The 16,329-nt window shown below is 56.9% G+C and overlaps 5 protein-coding genes across 5 annotated transcripts; 2 read left to right on the forward strand and 3 right to left on the reverse strand.

The window, feature by feature from the left end:
* Positions 1–459: 459 nt before the first annotated feature.
* Positions 460–2,930, reverse strand: SETTUDRAFT_162394 (uncharacterized protein). The gene is made up of 4 exons (XM_008022680.1): positions 2,657–2,930; positions 2,534–2,603; positions 2,260–2,480; positions 460–2,199 (listed from the first exon to the last, which is right to left on the reverse strand). The coding sequence occupies exons 1-4, from the start codon at positions 2,727–2,729 to the stop codon at positions 791–793; spliced, it is 1,773 nt and encodes a 590-aa protein (XP_008020871.1). The 5' UTR covers positions 2,730–2,930; the 3' UTR covers positions 460–790.
* A 1,375-nt stretch (positions 2,931–4,305) lies between these two features.
* Positions 4,306–5,884, reverse strand: SETTUDRAFT_18480 (uncharacterized protein; the record flags this gene model as incomplete). Its single annotated transcript, XM_008021896.1, has 3 exons — positions 4,306–5,109; positions 5,202–5,341; positions 5,392–5,884. The coding sequence occupies 3 exons, from the start codon at positions 5,882–5,884 to the stop codon at positions 4,306–4,308; spliced, it is 1,437 nt and encodes a 478-aa protein (XP_008020087.1).
* A 1,717-nt stretch (positions 5,885–7,601) lies between these two features.
* SETTUDRAFT_18481 (uncharacterized protein) lies at positions 7,602–7,934 on the forward strand (the record flags this gene model as incomplete). The annotated part of the gene is made up of 1 exon (XM_008021897.1): positions 7,602–7,934. One exon carries the CDS (start codon positions 7,602–7,604, stop codon positions 7,932–7,934), a length of 333 nt encoding a protein of 110 aa, XP_008020088.1.
* Positions 7,935–11,112: 3,178 nt separating this feature from the next.
* On the reverse strand, positions 11,113–12,372 carry SETTUDRAFT_85063 (uncharacterized protein; the record flags this gene model as incomplete). Its single annotated transcript, XM_008022186.1, has 1 exon — positions 11,113–12,372. One exon carries the CDS (start codon positions 12,370–12,372, stop codon positions 11,113–11,115), a length of 1,260 nt encoding a protein of 419 aa, XP_008020377.1.
* Positions 12,373–14,554: 2,182 nt separating this feature from the next.
* Positions 14,555–15,811, forward strand: SETTUDRAFT_133676 (uncharacterized protein). Its single transcript, XM_008022681.1, has 2 exons — positions 14,555–14,974; positions 15,030–15,811. The coding sequence occupies exons 1-2, from the start codon at positions 14,962–14,964 to the stop codon at positions 15,695–15,697; spliced, it is 681 nt and encodes a 226-aa protein (XP_008020872.1). The 5' UTR covers positions 14,555–14,961; the 3' UTR covers positions 15,698–15,811.
* The last annotated feature ends 518 nt before the right edge of the window (positions 15,812–16,329 follow it).

Consider the following 16,329-nt stretch of genomic DNA (forward strand, 5'->3'; position numbering starts at 1 on the left):
GGTGGGGGAGGTAACAACGCGTCGGGTTGTACGAAATGCGGCAATCAAATCGAAGATGGGTACGGGAGATAGCCAACCATGGCCGAGTGTGCTGGGAAATAGATTATGAGGGCTGGGCAAGGGCGAGAATACAAATACAAACAGCAAGACTCAAAGGGCTCACTGACAAAACAAAAGACTGAGGAACAAAAGTTCAGGAACAGGCAAGTGGATTCGCGCGGGTCGGAAGGTGGGTGATTGCGGGGTCAAGAGCCAGCAATAGCGCGTCTGAGGTCCTAGCGACCCAAACGTCAGTGCGCATGATGATTGCGTCACGTGTCACCTCGACGAGCAAATCACCGTGAATGCAGCACGGGTGAGGTGAAGGAGAGTCTTCAGCACTCACCACACCTTCCACCATCTTGACAACATGACCTCAACATGGAGGATAGCATTGGTGAAATCTACCTCTGTCCAATAGTTCGGACCAAATTGTTATCTACACAAGCCATCACCGTTACAGACTTATGGCTTTCGTATCAACGCAGTCGGCCGAGGTCGAGAAAATTAATAGTAAAGGGAATCAAGAAAAAACCCCTCCGCATGTCCCGCTCATCTGTTCGGTCGCCTTGTCAGTCTGTTGTGAATCCATGACTATGAAGCCTCCGAACATCCCCCCGCCATAGAGTCTTGGAAGCATGGAATAAAAAAAAAAAATATCGGCTTCCAGCAGCCGCGCTCCAGCTACCAACATTGGACAGCGAAGGCCGCAAACATAGGAAATATGCTCTCCCTATTCCACCTGAAACACTTATAAATCTATTAAGTTGTTGCTTCCAGCTGGTCGGTTCTGCTGTTGCTGCGGCTGGGCACCGAACGGGTTGGCATTGCCATACGGGTTGGCACCAAAGTTGTTTGCTGGGCCAGTCTGCGCAGGCATCAAGCGGTTTTGCTGAGGCAAACCCGTGAACTGCGAGTTCAGGAACGGGTTGTTGCCGGTGGCGTTTGCGTTGAGCTTGTTCAAACCCGCACCAGCCGAGTTGACAAACGTTCCAGGTGCCGTATGTTGAGCAGGAATACGCATATTTCCCACGTTGCCAAAAGTATCCTGGCCTTCTCCTGCTGCCAAGAGCGCATTGAGTCGCGCAGCAGTCGGATCCATTTCCTTTTGCGGTGGTTGCGGCGGGGGTTGCTGTTGTTGTGGCTGCGGCGTCGGCTGCGCAGAGAAGGATGCTTGAGCGCCGAAGCCTGTGTTGTTGAACTGTGGGTGACTCTTCTGCTCGCTGAGGGTGTTGAGCGTCGGTTTTGTGAAGCCTTGGCTGGTCTGTGGTCGGTTAAAGGACTGAGCGAATGGGTTGTTGGAGCCAGTTGGCTGCGGCATGAGGGAATCCTGGGGTTTGTTGCTAGCCCATGGGTTGTGGCTACCAGGCTGAAGTGTGTTCTGGTCTTGCTGCGGTTGCTGCTGGCCCATGTCTCCATAGCCTCCAAACTGGCCGTACGGGTTGTTGTTGAAGGCGGTTTGCTGGGGCTGGATAGTGTGCTGGGGTTGCAAGTACTGCTGCTGCTGCTGCTGCTGGGCGCCAAACTGGTCGAAGGCTGGTTGCTGTTGAAAACCTCCGTAGCCGCCGAAGCCGTTCTGGAAGCCAGTCTGCTGGGGCTGCATTCCTGTAGGCTGCGCGTATGCCGTGTTGAGGAAACCGGTGTTCTGGGGTTGCTGTTGTTGCTGGTTCTGGTCCATCAGGTTGCCGAACCAGTCGACCTGACCCTGCTGCTGATAGCCCTGGTTGTTTCCTGTGGGCTGATAGATGTTGGGCTGAGCAGTCGTCTCTCCAAAGAGGAGGTCTGCATTGGTCTGCTCGAGTTCCTTGCGGCGCAATTCCTCTTCCTCTTTGCTCAGCTTGATTGCCTTTTCCAGATCATCGTCAGTTTCATCGGCCCTGGCTCCGCGTTCTCGGCGTTTCCTCTCTTCTTCGGCCTCATTCTTGCTCGCCTCAAGGGCCAGTCTGAGCTCAATGTCTTCCTCCTCGGTTCTACGGTTGCGGCGCTGGTCGCCGTTGCGCGGGTGCCTTGCGTCGCCATTACCTGGACCGTAGTGTCCCGCTCCAGGGTATTCCTCGATGCCCGTGACTCGCGACTTCCATGACTTTCGGTCGGCTCGCTCGGCGCGCAATCGCTCTTCGTCGAGGATGAGCGACGTCAGCTCCTTGGCCGCCATTCGCACTACATGGGTGTCAGTGGCTTGATTGCGCAGCAGTGTTTTGCAACGGAAATTAGGCTTACCATTCTGTCCAACGTCACGGCCGTCTTCGTCAATGTGCTGAAATTCGCGCAGCGTCTTGATGATGTAAATGTTCTTGCGCGCCCACGTCACAACGAGCTCGGAACCCTCGTGCAGACAGTAGTCGAGCACCTTGAGCGACTTGAGGACGTGGCGCCAGTTCTTGCCTCGGTCGTTGAGGCGCTTGTCGAGCATGTCCATGACTTGGTAGAAGTCGGTCGAACTGGGGCGCGGCGGTTAGCAGAGGTGCAGACAGGGCCAGGCAGGGCGCCATACCTGTTGAATGTGATTTGGGCAATCTCGGCCATGTCTGAGCCCACGGGGCCCCATGGATCGTTGCTCGTGGCTGCAATTGTCAGATGCGCCGCGATACGTGTAGCTGGTGAGGTAACTCCCTACCATTCCGGACCTTGACTTCAACCTGGCTGTACCCCTTTGTCACGTTTTTCACGGATCTTGCGATTTTGCTCATGGCTGCGACGGGGCTCGAGGCTCAGATGGTGCAACGTGGTAAGAGCAGTGGAGCTGTCGGGAGGCAAGGTCGCAAGAGGCGTGTGGTGCAGACCGGAGCTGGAGCGCTGGGCGTATGACGTGCCACGAAGCAGATGGGCTCGAGCAATGGATGGCGCGGAGGTTCCTGGCCCTGTGGATGCCCAGCGACGGTGGAAATGGGGGTGGGCTGTGTGTCTAGTGGGAGGTGTGGCAAGCTGGGGTAAAATGGGTATGCAGGAGAGAGTGTGGATAGACGTAATGCGAGGCTGGTGCGCTGATGACCAGCTGCCGCTGCATGGAACAGGGCCGGCCGAGCGACCGAAGCCCAGGGTCAAAGCGCTACGACGTCAACCCCAGGAATGCGCATGCCGTTCCGCCTCGACGCTTTGGACGCGCACGGCAGGCCATGGCCGTGGCAACCCACCGCGGCGTCCGCTCATGTGCCCGGCTCCACGGCGCCCAGACATGCTGGCGGAGCGTCCCAGTTGCCAGCGGCCATTGCCAATGGGGGGCTGACGAATGCACCTCGTCAGCCGGCTCTCTTGGTTATAGCATGGAATGCTAGGGACATGGGCAAGTCATACAAGCCCTACTGACACGGCATCAGCGCTGGCGGCGGGCTCGGGCTGCTTGGGAAAGCCGGGGACGCGTGCCAAAAGGCGCAGACTGTGTGTTTTGGAGATGGATGCTGGTGCGCCTACAGTAGCAGCAGGTTGGGCACCATCGGCACACACACACACATAGCCACCCTGGACGGGGGCATGGCCTTGGACATGGCGAATTGCACGCTTTCCACACAGCCTACCATGGGAGCCCGAGACGACACATGCCAACAGTCCGCACAATACCCACACGCCCAATGATTAACTAATTCACATTTTTTGGCTCTGCCTGCGCAGAAAAGTTTATAGTCTAAAAAGCGGATATAAGTCCTTCATTAAATACCAGTCTAGAGATTTGCCCATGTGCATGAGAGAAGAGCGAGACAGAAAGATATGGGCGCCGAGACGCCCTTGCCAATCTTGATGTGCCGCCCACACGCCAAACGCCTGCCATCCCGTGGTGAGCTCTCGATGGAGAGCAAGTAGAAGTAAACTCCTGGAAACCCGTCGCCAGACAAAACCAAAACGGAAATGGGGACACACACACACTCGCAGCGGAAAGGGAGCCAGCAACAGCCCGGAAACATGTAAAAAAAAAGAACAACCCTCAGCGCTTCGAGTCCTGCGAACCCCAACGAGTCCACCATGCAGGACATTTTGATGTAAGCAATATATAACACGCCAGTGTGCAGAAGGAAATTTTTGGAGAGACACAGGGGTATAGGTCCTGCCAGCCGAAAACATCAGTAGTCTAAAGGACTCGCATGTATTAGTTTTACCCGCGTAAACAATGGTACACCGTCGTGGCACCATGGCTCGAAATGGCCCTGTTGACTTCATGGCACCTCGTCCGCGCTAGGCGGTCGAGACTGCTCATGCAATTACATGGGACGCGATACGGAATTTTCTTTTATCAGGGGTCGATCGAGGCATTAGGTTACCGCATTGTTGTACTTATTGAACGGCAGGAGCCCACATCTCATTGCCCATCCGCTGTTGGTTGGGGTTGTAGTGGTCGGGCTCGGTGCTGTTTGGGCGGCGGATGTTGTTGTGCTGGTAGTACATGCCGTTCTGCGCTTGGTACTGAGGCTCAGGGTACACATAGCCGTTGTCTGCAGCGCCCGGAGAGGGCAGGGCCTGCTGGCCAGGTGATTGCCAGCCCATGGCAGACATGTGCGGGCTTGCGTTGGCGCTGTTGGTGCCGGACTGGTTGTGGTTTGCAGACGCAGGAGGCTCAAGAATCGGCGGAGGGCCATAGGCGCTCGGGTGAGATGTAATGGCCGGGCGAGTGCCGCTCACATTGGACGCGTACGATTGCGCAGTGAGTGCAGGAGAGGCACGGGGGCTAGGCTGGGGCATCTCGTGGCGCATGTGAGGAGGGACGTTCATACCGCCCATGTAGGCATAGTCGGAGCCCTGGCGGTGCAGTCCAGGCATGCCACCCGCAGGCATTCCATTGGCGGGCGAGAGAGACAGCGTGCGGTCATTGGGCGAGGGTGTGCCGAGCGGTGAAGCCGTCTCGGAATAGTCACCGCCGTCAGAGCGGCCCGTCCTGCTTGAAGCAGAAGCACGCGAGGCAAGGGCGGCGGCCGTGGCGGCGGCAGCTTCTTCCACCGTGCCGGTGTGGTGGTTTTGATGACGTGTCAAAGTAGTGCGGCGCGTAAAAGTCTTTTGGCAGTCGGCATACGGGCACTTGTATGGACGCTTGCCAGAGTGAATGCGGCGATGGCGCGCCAGCGAGCTAGAATCACTAAAGGGCTGATTTCGTCGTTAGTCAGGAAAAGCCAGACGGGGGGGGAGGCGAGGGGAGGCGGGGGCCCATGTGGAAGAGGGCAAAAAAAAACTCTTACCTTGCCGCATCGCTCACACATGTGGGGCTTCTCGCCAGTGTGAACACGTTGATGAACGGTCAGGGCAGAACGCTGAATGAACTGCTTGCCGCAGTTTGGGTAATCGCAAACATGAGGGCGGATGCCGCTGTGGATACGTTCTGCAGGTGTCAGTGCGCTGCTTTTTGATGTTGCGGTCCAAGCTTCGTACCATGACGTGCGAGGTCACTGCGTCGCGCGAAGCCTTTACCGCAGGTCGAGCACGCGAAAGCCTTTGGTGGACCCGTGTCGGACGCGGGACGACCACCATTGTGCTGGTGCTGGACCTGCGTGTCTGGCATCTGTTGTTGCTGAGCGTACGCGTGGTCTGGGGGGTTTGGAATGTAGTTGCTGTTGTTCAGCATGGGCATGGGCGCCTGCATCTGCGAGGGCGACGGGTAGCGGAGACCGTTCATGTGCTGCTGGGGAATTGATGGGTACGAGGGCAGGGACTGCTGGGGCTGTTGCGACGAGTAGCGCGACGAGTCTGACGGGTGAGGCGAGACGCCGCGCTCAGAGCCGTTTTCGGATTTGATGTGGCCGCCGTTCAGATACGACGGCGGCGCGCCAAAGTGCTGCTGCTGCATTGCGTGCTGCATGGTGAAGAGCGCTCCGGTTCCTAGCGACGCTGTTAATCTCGCGTTCAGAATCGTGTCGAGCTCCATTTGTCTCGAAGCGAGCTTCGCGTGACGAGCGACGAGAAAGAGAGAGAGAGAGGGTGTGTGTGTATGTGTGAGGGAGAAAGAAAAGGGCACTAATAGGCCCGGCGAGCAAGAAGGACGGGACGGTGCGCACCAGGTTAGGGTGGGAGCGGGCTGGCGAAGGGCCTCGCAATTGCAAAAAGTCGCGCTGTGATGGCCGCGATGGGTAGCAGACGCGGTGGTGGCTGTGGCAGTAGTGATGGTGGTGGAGGTGGTGGAGTTTGGCGGTGGTTGGATCCGCGGACGTGTTGGACGACAGCGTCGAGATGGATTGGATTGGATTGGATTGGATTGGGGGGGTCAGCAGGAGTCGAGTCGTGGATCGGACCGCGCGCCGGTCAATGCAGGACAAGAGCACTGGAAGGCTCAGGTTAGCTGGGGCGTGGGCGTGGGTGAAGGAGCGTCGTCGAGGCGGGCGTCAGGAGCGAGCGGAAGGGGGCAAAAGAGTGGCGCGCGAGAAATTGTCGGTCTGGCAGCGAGGCCGGGCAGGTGGTTTGGGGCAGGAAAAAGGGGAGTGGAGCGGTGAGAAGGGTCTCTGTGGCGGGAATGCGCGGGCAGCACGGGGCGAAAGCGGACCGTCGACATGCAGCAGTACGTACCTGAGATAGATATAGACGGGTGAGGTGTCGGGGCAGGGGATGGGCGGTGATGGGGGGACGTGGTGTTGAAAGTCTGCAGGTACTTCTTTCCTCGTTGCGCGTAGTTGCCCAGAAAGTGCAAAAGGCGCTAGGGCGGATTGGGCGGTGGGCGGATCCCTCGCAGGCGCTAGTCAACAAAAGGGAGCACGATGTGCAAGGCAGATGCGCCGACGTCCAAGCGCCCGGCGGCCTCCACTACACACCACTTGAACTGACACTGCCGCCTATGCAGCCCTGGTGCGAGGACCGACTGAAACTGCGAGTCTGACCGACGGCTTTTCCACGCGACGGGCCCCGGACAGGGGTTGCGTGAGATGGCCACCGCCGCCGCCGCCTGCGTCTTGTCGTGTCGGCGTGTCGTGTCGTGTCGTGTGTCGTGGTGACCTGTCCCCGTCGCAGTCCCGCCTGCCCTGCCGCAGAGACGGGCACGCTCACTGGCACGCTCGCTGGCACGCTCCCGACGCGGCGAACCGTTGTCCTATCCGAAGCACCGCGTCGTGTGCAGGCGCTGCGTGTGTGTGCGTGCGTGTGTGTGTGTGTGTGTGTGTGTGTGCAGCGACGGGTGTGGATGCGCGGGCACCCACACACCCTGACGGCCTAGTGACGTTGACGGGCTAACATCAAGGGCTGCTTAGATTGCTTCCGCCCAACAATCGGCCGACCAGCCCTTTTTTTGATTTTATTTTATTAGGCCTGGCGGTGCTGCTGTGGCGCCTGGTCGCCGTGTTTCCTGTGGCCGGCAAAAAAAAAGAGCAGCGAAAAAAAAAAAAAAAAAGACATTCAAGTTGCAACTGCATGTCATTGTCAATCGGGTTCGCGAGCCGTGCGCTGACAGTGTGTGTTCTTTGGGGCGAGGGGTGAGGGGTGAGGGGGGGAGGGGGGGTGGTGTGGAGGGCATTCACGTTCATGCGGCATGGCTCAGTGTGGCAGGCAATTGGCCCGCTTGCGTCTACTCTGTGCAGATGTGAGGGCTATCGGGGTCGCTTTGTTCGCAAGGAGGCGGGCTTTGAGATCTGGAGAGGATCTCTGGAAGGCTGCTCGCAATGCGATCTGTCTCGGGCGCTGTGGACAGGGCAAGCATTCGCTGCGAGGGCATGGAAGCCGGGCACGTTGAAATAGACGACATCAATGCAGGCCATGGCAGCGAGCAGAGGCAGCGGTGGAGCAGCGCTATCCTTGCGCTCATCTTGCGCTCGCGACACTACAGCTTCACCATGACGATTCCTGCTAGTATGCCGCTGCTAGCTGTCAAGGAGCCGGGGCAGTCATGCGGCCACGACCTGGCTGGTGGCGCTTTTGTGCACAGATGGAGATCCACCGCGCAGCGGACAGATAGCAGTGCTGTGTTCTATGTCCAACGCGCATCCTCACGTTGAGAGCAGTGGCAGCAGCGTGTGTTGGGTTGACGCAATGCTGTTTGTTGGTATGGTTGGGACGGGGTGCCACTGATTGGGTTTGATGACAGTCCCCCTTCCCTCGTGCTCGCTCCCTTGGGCAGCGCATGCGGGCGCGGGCAGCAGTGCATGTCCCGTTTTGTGCGGCATGTGGGAATGGCATTACGTTGACACATAATAGTGTGAGTGTATAGAGAAGGGTATGTGCTGTGTATGTAGGTACATAGTAGATACAAGAGCAGGCGCACGGCAGGGCAGCAGCAAGGCGACTCAGCGGTTCGTGGAGGCATTGCTGGGATCAGGGCGCATGGGCCCAATTTCGAAGGGCTATAGAAGGCCGCTAGAAGGCAGGAGGCACGGTGCATAAGACTGTCTTGGGCCGTGCAGCAGGCGACAAGTCTGCGTCCAAGCACACGCCGTGTGCATGTGCTGTACCTGTAGCATGTTATGTCGTGTATATGTACACGGCAGCAAGTATATCAGCCCTCTGAACCACCACAGCTAGCTGGCCATTTTAGCAGCAGCGCCGCCTATTGGGCGCGGCGGGGGGGGGAGAAGGGGAAAAAGAAAAGAAAAGCGCCGAGCATGGGAGGCGCGCTGCTCTCTGCCTTGTGAGACGGCCGTGGCCGCCCCTGAGCGCGCGGCGGAAACACTTTGGGCTCACGAACGGCGGGCCTCCACCCACACAGGCACACAGGCAGCAGGCACCACGAGGCCGCCACAGGTGCAGGTGCAGGTGCAACCCTCCACCCCCCCCCCAGAAACACACCTGCGTGAGTTCATGGGGGGGGGTCAGCATGGCCTCATTGGCGATATATATGGCAACGCATACACACACCCACGCCCATCCAACCAACCAACCATCCATCCACCCATCCATCCATCCTCGCTCTCACACCCACACCCACACCCACTCTCACACCGCGCCTCTGTCGACATCAAGGTATAAGCAACGTCAAATCGCCGATGGTAGCAAGTCTGTCTCGAGAGCCCCCTTGTCCCCCTTTCACCTTGTTTTCCCGACCAGCGCGGAAGGCGGCGTAGTGCCTTTCGGGGGGGCGGCAGGCAGATTGGGGCAGGGAGGGGGCCCGCTGCCCAGGCCAGGGAAAAAACGGCACGTGGTGGGTTTTCGGGCAGAGAGACGGGCGACTAGGGCGGGCGTCTGAATCTCTCCCACCGACATTTCAACCACGCACGTCGTGTAGTAGGCGTGGACAGTTGCGGTGAGGAAAGCGATGGACATGGCATGCTGAGGTGCTTTGCTTTGCTGCTAGTCGCGCTGCTAGGGGAGCCCGGCGCCCGGTATGCTTCCGCTAGATCCGTCTGTGCTTGCGCGTCCCACCTAGGCAGGCAGGCAGGCAGGCACCAAGGAAGGAAGGCACCAAGGACGGCAGGCGGGCAGGCGGGCAGGCAGGTGCAGCGCGGCCAACGTATTGGCCGCGCCCCCCTCACTTTCCCTCTCTCCGCCACGCCAACCCCTCGCTGCTCCATCCAGCCTCACTGCTACATCAGTCCAAGGACACACTACACACGTTTCCATCATCGACACACGTCCCACACCACCCCTGGCCGCTCACTGCTGCTAATTGTGCACGCGCAAAACTATAGCTCGCCGGCCCCTGCATTATCACGATGCGCATCACACACACATGCCAAAAGCATAAACGATGGCTGCCTGTGTCGGCGGCGGCCTTTGCCAGCGCGTCGCTCGCCGATCGCCGCGCGCAGCCTGCAACCGCGTACGTCTCTCGTTGGCGCTCTTCTTTGTTGCTGCCACTGCGGCCAGGACTAACGCGCCTAGCCGCTGCACCCGCTGCCCGCTAGCCGGCCACATTTGTTTCATGCGGTGGCCAAATTCAAGGAGCTATTCTTGTCGCTCGACTTGGAAGCACAGGGCGCCGCAGATTTGGCTGCCATGAGGCCTCACACACACGCCCACACTGGCCCAGCGGTTGCGGCCCCAGCTCGCCTTGGCCACGCCCTGGACCAACGTTCCGGCGCAAGGGCGACTGGCTGCGGCCTTCCCTGCACGCCCTCGATCCGAGCGTCCTTCTCTGCAATTTCTAGAAACCCGCCTTGCATTGCTCGTCACGCACTCACTCGCCCTCGCCCTGCCTCTTCCAGAAAACTGCCCCTTTCGCCCGCCCTGGTGGCCCGCCCGCGCTGCCCGCATGCACGCCCACATGGGCTCGCGCTCGTGGGCCTCACAGTGTCCACGTTGCACCCCCATGCCCCGTCATGCTGCCGCTGCTGGCTGCTCACTCGATGCCGCTGCTGTTGGCACTGCCGCTACCGCTACCACACACACAGCACTGCTGCCAACTGCCACGGCTGCTGCTGCTGCTGCTGCTGCTGCTCTTGCTCTATCCGCCCCGCCCTCCAGTGCGCGCTTTTAGTCAGCCCACGGCCCATGTTGCTGCGGCACTGCTTCCGACTCGCTTGGATCCGCATGAAAGCGACTGCTCACAACCTTCCCCATTCGGCCCTATCCGTCGTGCGCTCCTGACCAGCCCTGCTTCATCGGCCCATGCCCAGCCATGCCCACGATGGTATCGTGAGCCTCGTGTTGCCCCTATTGATCCGCGGCAACATTGTCGACCTTTCTTTTCTTTTCTTTTTGCTCTCGTGGGCGGCCGACGTGGATGCATCCCCCACCGCCGCCGCCGCCGCCGTGGTGGGCTGCAGTCGTCGCTCAAGTCAGCCAGTCATCAAGGCCAAGTTGCCCTCGCCGGGCCTGACCCGCAAACCCACCCAGATACTTGGAACACGGCCAATGCCATTCCCGCCGTCGGGCCCTGGGGGGGGGGTTGCACGACCATAGCTTGCCGTTCCCGTGCACGCGGTTTCCCACTGCATTGCAAATGGCATCCTACGGTGCGCGCGGTCGACCACCAAACGCTGCAAGAGCGTGCGAAACATGATGGCGGCACAGACCCGTCAGATAGCAATGACTCGGTTTGCGCCATCAAAACTTCTGTTTCCTACCGATAGGCTGATGGACGTGAATCTACAAACTAGTATACATTTGCGAGACCGACGCAACCCTCCCTCTGGTCGGCCCGCGCAGCCCTGACAAAAACAGACGCCTGACAAAGCCGACTTACGCCCGATATGAGCAAGGACAAGAAAAGGCCCGACGCCTGACTAAGAATCACACCCTTCAGATCCTGGAGACTCCGCCTGTACCAAACAACTCCATCTTCACCCGTTCGCCTGGAACGCCATAGCTCTTCAGCTTGGTCTCAACGTCGACCATGAACGCTGTGGGTCCGCAGCAGTAGTACCGTGTCTGGCGGTTGTCCGTGTGCACGAGGCTCCTATCAACCCCGTCCAGGTTCACGCGGCCTTTGACGTTGTAGTCCTGTCCCTGACTATCCTCTTGGCTTGGACCGGACAGGTGGTATACTGCATGCACGTTCCCATGGTTCGCTGCACACTGGTCCATGTGCTTCTTGAACGCCCGCGTCCTCGAGCTGCGCGCTCCGTGAATCCAGGTAATGGGTCGGCATGATTTGGTGTCCATCAAAAAGTTGAACATGGACATCAAGGCAGTAACACCGACTCCGGCCGAGATGAGGACTACAGGCGCGTCTTCGCCGACTTTGTCCACATCCATGAAGAAGTCGCCGAACGGATGCGACACTTTGACCACATCTCCCTCGTGCTTCTTGTCGTGCAGAATGCTGGAAATGTAGCCCTCGTGTGCCATGTGTTTGGCCTCTCCAACCTCGACCCCAGGCTCTTTCTTCACGCTGATTCTCAGATAGCTCTTGCCAGGCGCGTCGCTCAAGCTGTACTGTCTGGCCTGCCACACGCCGCCATATAACTCTTCAACAAAGACCTTGACCGAAATGTACTGTCCTGGCTTGAACATGGGCAACTTGAGATTGGCATCGACGGGTTGCAGATAAAATGATGTAATCTCGTCACTCTCCTTTTCTTTCTTCACAATGGTAAAGTCTTGCCAGTCCGGCCAGTACGCCGTCTCCTTGTACAGGTCGCCCTCGTTTCCAATCATAATGTTTGCCAGCTGCCAATACGCCGCGCCCCACGCCTCGAGTATCTCTGGCGTTGCTGCATCCCCAAGCACGGTCTTCATGGTTTCCAGTAGATGCTTCCCCACAATGGCATACTGATCCGGGCGAATGTACAAGCTTGCATGCTTGTGGCAGATGAGCTCAACCGCAGGGCTCAGTTTTCCCAGGTCATCAATGTTGGCCGCGTAGGCATACAGCGATCCGGCAAGGGCTTGGGCCTGGTGTCCCGTAGCTTGGTGTGTGTTGTTGAAAATGTGCTTTAGCTCGGGGTTGGCTTCGAGCATATCATGATAGAATCGCGACGTGATGGCTGTGCCGTGTTCAGCAAGAACAGGCACAGTACTCTTGATGATTTGGACTTGAGCGGGCGTCAGAGCAGCCATGCTAGTGGTGAACAATTGTTTTTTTTTCTCTTCTTCTTCGATAGTATAACGTCAATGCTTGGTTTGATCGTAGTGGTTGATATAGGTCGTCGTTGTGTCGTTGTCGTTGTATGATAAATAATATATATCCAAGCCACTCACCACCTCCTACCAACAACCACACTATATACTTTGCCTTTAACCCCCCATATCTCTTCGCCTTTCCTACAAGTTCCGCCAAACACTACATCTCCGCGGCAAACCAAAAAAAGCCCAGCTTTCTCTACCGTAGCAGCACATGGCCGTTGAGAGTCACACACACACGCGCGCGCGCGCGCGCGCGCTCCGCCTCTGGCCGGAGGCTTGCCGCAAAACTACCTAGAGACCAGATTGCTAATACAGCATCCATGTATGGATGGATGAAAGGATGAATGGCCATGCGTTTCCCTGTACTGACTAAAAAAAAACCCGCATGATGCGATTCTGACGTGACAAACTCGCTTGGTCTTTTTTTTTTCTGCTACTACACATGCCACATGGCGTGTATGGATATGCCTCGGAAGAAAGAGCGAGAGAGAGAATAAAAAAGGCTTGTATAACGCCTAGTACCAGATCTTGGGAAGGGGGGGGGGAAAGAAGGGATTGGAAATTTGTTACGTATGTGGAAATGCTTTCTCCGCTACTTCCGCTGTGGTATGGTATGGTATGGTAACTGGGTTGTCGGAGTTTTCCGCCTCGTTCCACCACCACCAGTACCAACACCAAGGTTGCTGTACAAGCTGAGATTAGGTGCGCACCACGTGGGATGGAGCAGGGGTCTGATCTGTTACGCTTGTAGTATGTATTTGTGTCTGTGTATGTATGTGCGTGCTGTGATGTTCAGGCACGGGGGACCCCGAGTATTTGGTACGAAGAGAAAGGAGCGTTGATTGGGTGTGTGTGTGTGTGTGTGTGTTGTTCAGACCACGTATCCAAGTATCAAGTTAGTACTTTATTGTAAATTATGGTAAGAAATCAAGGATGCCGGATCCTCGTCTCCCATGCCCGGCTGCAACACACATACACACGCTTTACTTGGTGGGTCTGTGTACGTATTTCACGTACATATTAAGACTCAGGTCTACCTTGAAGAAGAAGAAGAAGAAGAAGAAGAAAAACGACACATATCCAATTTCTACAGCACACATAGTCACTTAGTGTTACATGTACATATCTTAAACAATACAATACAATACAATACACACAAATCTTCTTCTCACGTGCATGCTGCAAAACCCTACGTACACACAGATGTATGCTATGACTAAGAATCACACCATGACCATCCGACGGCCCATGGTCCTCGGCATGGGGGTTGACATGGTCATGGTCGTTCGACACACACGCACGCACACGCACACGCACACGCAGGAACACACCCCCGGTAAGTAACGCAACCAGCAGCCGCTTTGCCGCGCCGACTTTTCCCGGCAGACAAGATATTGCGCCTGTCATGCTGGCTTACATTTGCTTGGACGTGCTTGGGTTTGCTTACGGCTGTTCAATCAGCACATGGTCATAGTAAAGTAACCAAGTTAATATATTTCTTTGCTTTTTTTTCCCGCTAAGTACTGTAAGTATGCCTCGGTAATATTCGTGGCACGATCGCTGGCTTCTGGCGGCTCTGCGGGAACCCGTGAGGATGACGGCCATGATGATGACAATGCTACGATGATGATGATGATGATGATGGTCAGGTTGCAGGGAAGGGCAAGCGGAGACTTTTCTCCTGTGCGTGTGTGCGTGGTTGCCGTCGTCGCTGCGTTTCTCCGCGGAGATGGCCATGGGGGGAGCGGCTGGAATGCGGTTACGGGTCCAGGGAATGCAATGGCATGATGCTGTCGAGGTTCAAGTTGCAGTCTTGATGCTCGTATGGCTGTGTGTAGTAGCATGTGGGAAAGGCTGCGTCGCTGTTGGTACGTGCGGTGTGGTGTTGGATTGGGCTGCAGATGGTGGCTGGTCGCCTGCAGAAATGGGGACTTGAAACCCGTGACGCTGGGAACGAACGTGCACGCGTGTTCGGTGCGCCCGAGGCTACTGATCAAGGGGGCGTTTGGCACCGTCATGTTGGGTACGTGTAGACGCCGTTGTGGAAATCCTAATGTTTTTTTTTAGGTTGTTCTGTTCAACGTGGATTTCCATTTGCATGGTGTTGTGGCTACGTAGACAGACGTACTTATCGTGTTGCGCTTATTCTACTGCCATGTCCGCATCGAAGACTTACTCAGCATGCTGTGCGGCGTCAAGAGTCTTAGCCAAGCACTCGCATCTCCAATATGGTTGCTTCGACTCGGCTTCCAAGCACGTCGAGTGAAGAGTCATCTTGGTCGTACAAACCAGGCGTCTTCATCCACCGGGCACTTTGTCGCTTACTGTAGACTCATCCATAGACTCATCGTGGCATCCAACCCCATGGGGCACCTAACATTGTGGTACTGCATACGTCGTGAGTCAGGCCAACCACAAGAGTCACCTTGAATCACTATTGCTGGCATAAAAGAAAGACCGAAAGTTCAATATATCGAATCTGCAGCGCCACGACACGAGCAACTTGCAACAGCACCAAACACCATGACGGACCAAAGTAAGCCTGGCGGTTAGCGGCCCCTGGCGGTAAACCCATGATTAACTCGATACAGTCCCGAAAGACGTCAAAGCCCAGGTCAAGGCGTCCTACGACGCCATAGCAGACACGTACAACACCGTTTTTACCAAGCCCCATGAGGAGCTTCGTCTAGACTACCTCGGCCGTCTAGTCACTAGCCTGCAGTCCTACCACCAGGACACGGCCACGGTACTCGAACTCGGCTGCGGTGCCGGCGTACCCGCAACAAAGTTTCTGCTGGAATGCTCAAGCCCCTCGTTCCGCATCACCGCCAACGACATCTCCACCGCGCAGCTCAGCCTAGCCCGCTCCAATCTAGCCAGCTACGCCGACAGACTGACGCTGCTCGAGGGCGACATGCTGAGTCTCTCGTTCCCGCCAGAGACGTTTGATGCCGTCACGGGATTCTACAGCATCATCCACCTGCCACGTGACGAGCAGACGCTGCTCATGGCTAAGATTGCACAGTGGCTGAAGCCAGGCGGATACTTGCTGGCAAACTTTTCGGTTGCGGCCATGGCCGCGCAGGTCGAGGACCAGTGGCTGGGTCACGACAAGGGCTGGATGTTCTGGAGTGGGTGGGGAGAGGAGAAGAGCGTGGAAATGGTGGAAAGGGCTGGACTCAAGGTTGAGGTCAGGGAGGTGAAGCAGGCCGAGGGCGATGCTGTCTTCGTTTGGGTGTTGGCGAGGAAGGAGAGGTAAGCGGGCATTTGACATGGAATGTTGGAGGCAGGTTGGTATCTGGGGAAAAGTTATACATATAGACGGACACTTTATTATGAGCAGATGCTCTAGCTACTCATCCTATTCTGATGGTGTGTGCTTGGAATTCCTCACATCTCTTATTTTTCGTACACGACAACACGCACCCGTTGTCATCCTTCTCACCACACACACCCCTTGCAAGTCGCACACGACCCCCTTCCCCCTTGGATCCTCGGACCCAACCCTCCAACGGCCAATCACACCCCTCGTCCCACCTTTACCCAGCCACAGCCAACAGCCCCAAATACACCGCTACCCGCTACTTATACCACGGGCGTTCTAGTCCTCTGCGCCACACACCAGAAGCAAAAAAAAAAAAAAAAAAAAGTAACCTCCCTCCTCAGCTCCCCCATTGCGATCTACCACTACCCGCCAACAAGAAAAAACAAACAATGAAGCAAAAGCAAAAGAAAACCCTCCCCCCCTCAACTTCCATCGCGACGAGTTTCCAGCCGAATCGGAACAAAAGGAAAGCTAGTAGACAATGTCGAAGCGGTGTGTACACCTACTTACAGGCTAGGCGGTACGGGGAAACGTCCGCTCATCATAATTACCTATACTGTACTTGT

Source organism: Exserohilum turcica (assembly GCF_000359705.1).
Source record: "Exserohilum turcica Et28A unplaced genomic scaffold SETTUscaffold_1, whole genome shotgun sequence".
In the NCBI taxonomy this organism is placed as follows: domain Eukaryota; kingdom Fungi; phylum Ascomycota; class Dothideomycetes; order Pleosporales; family Pleosporaceae; genus Exserohilum; species Exserohilum turcicum.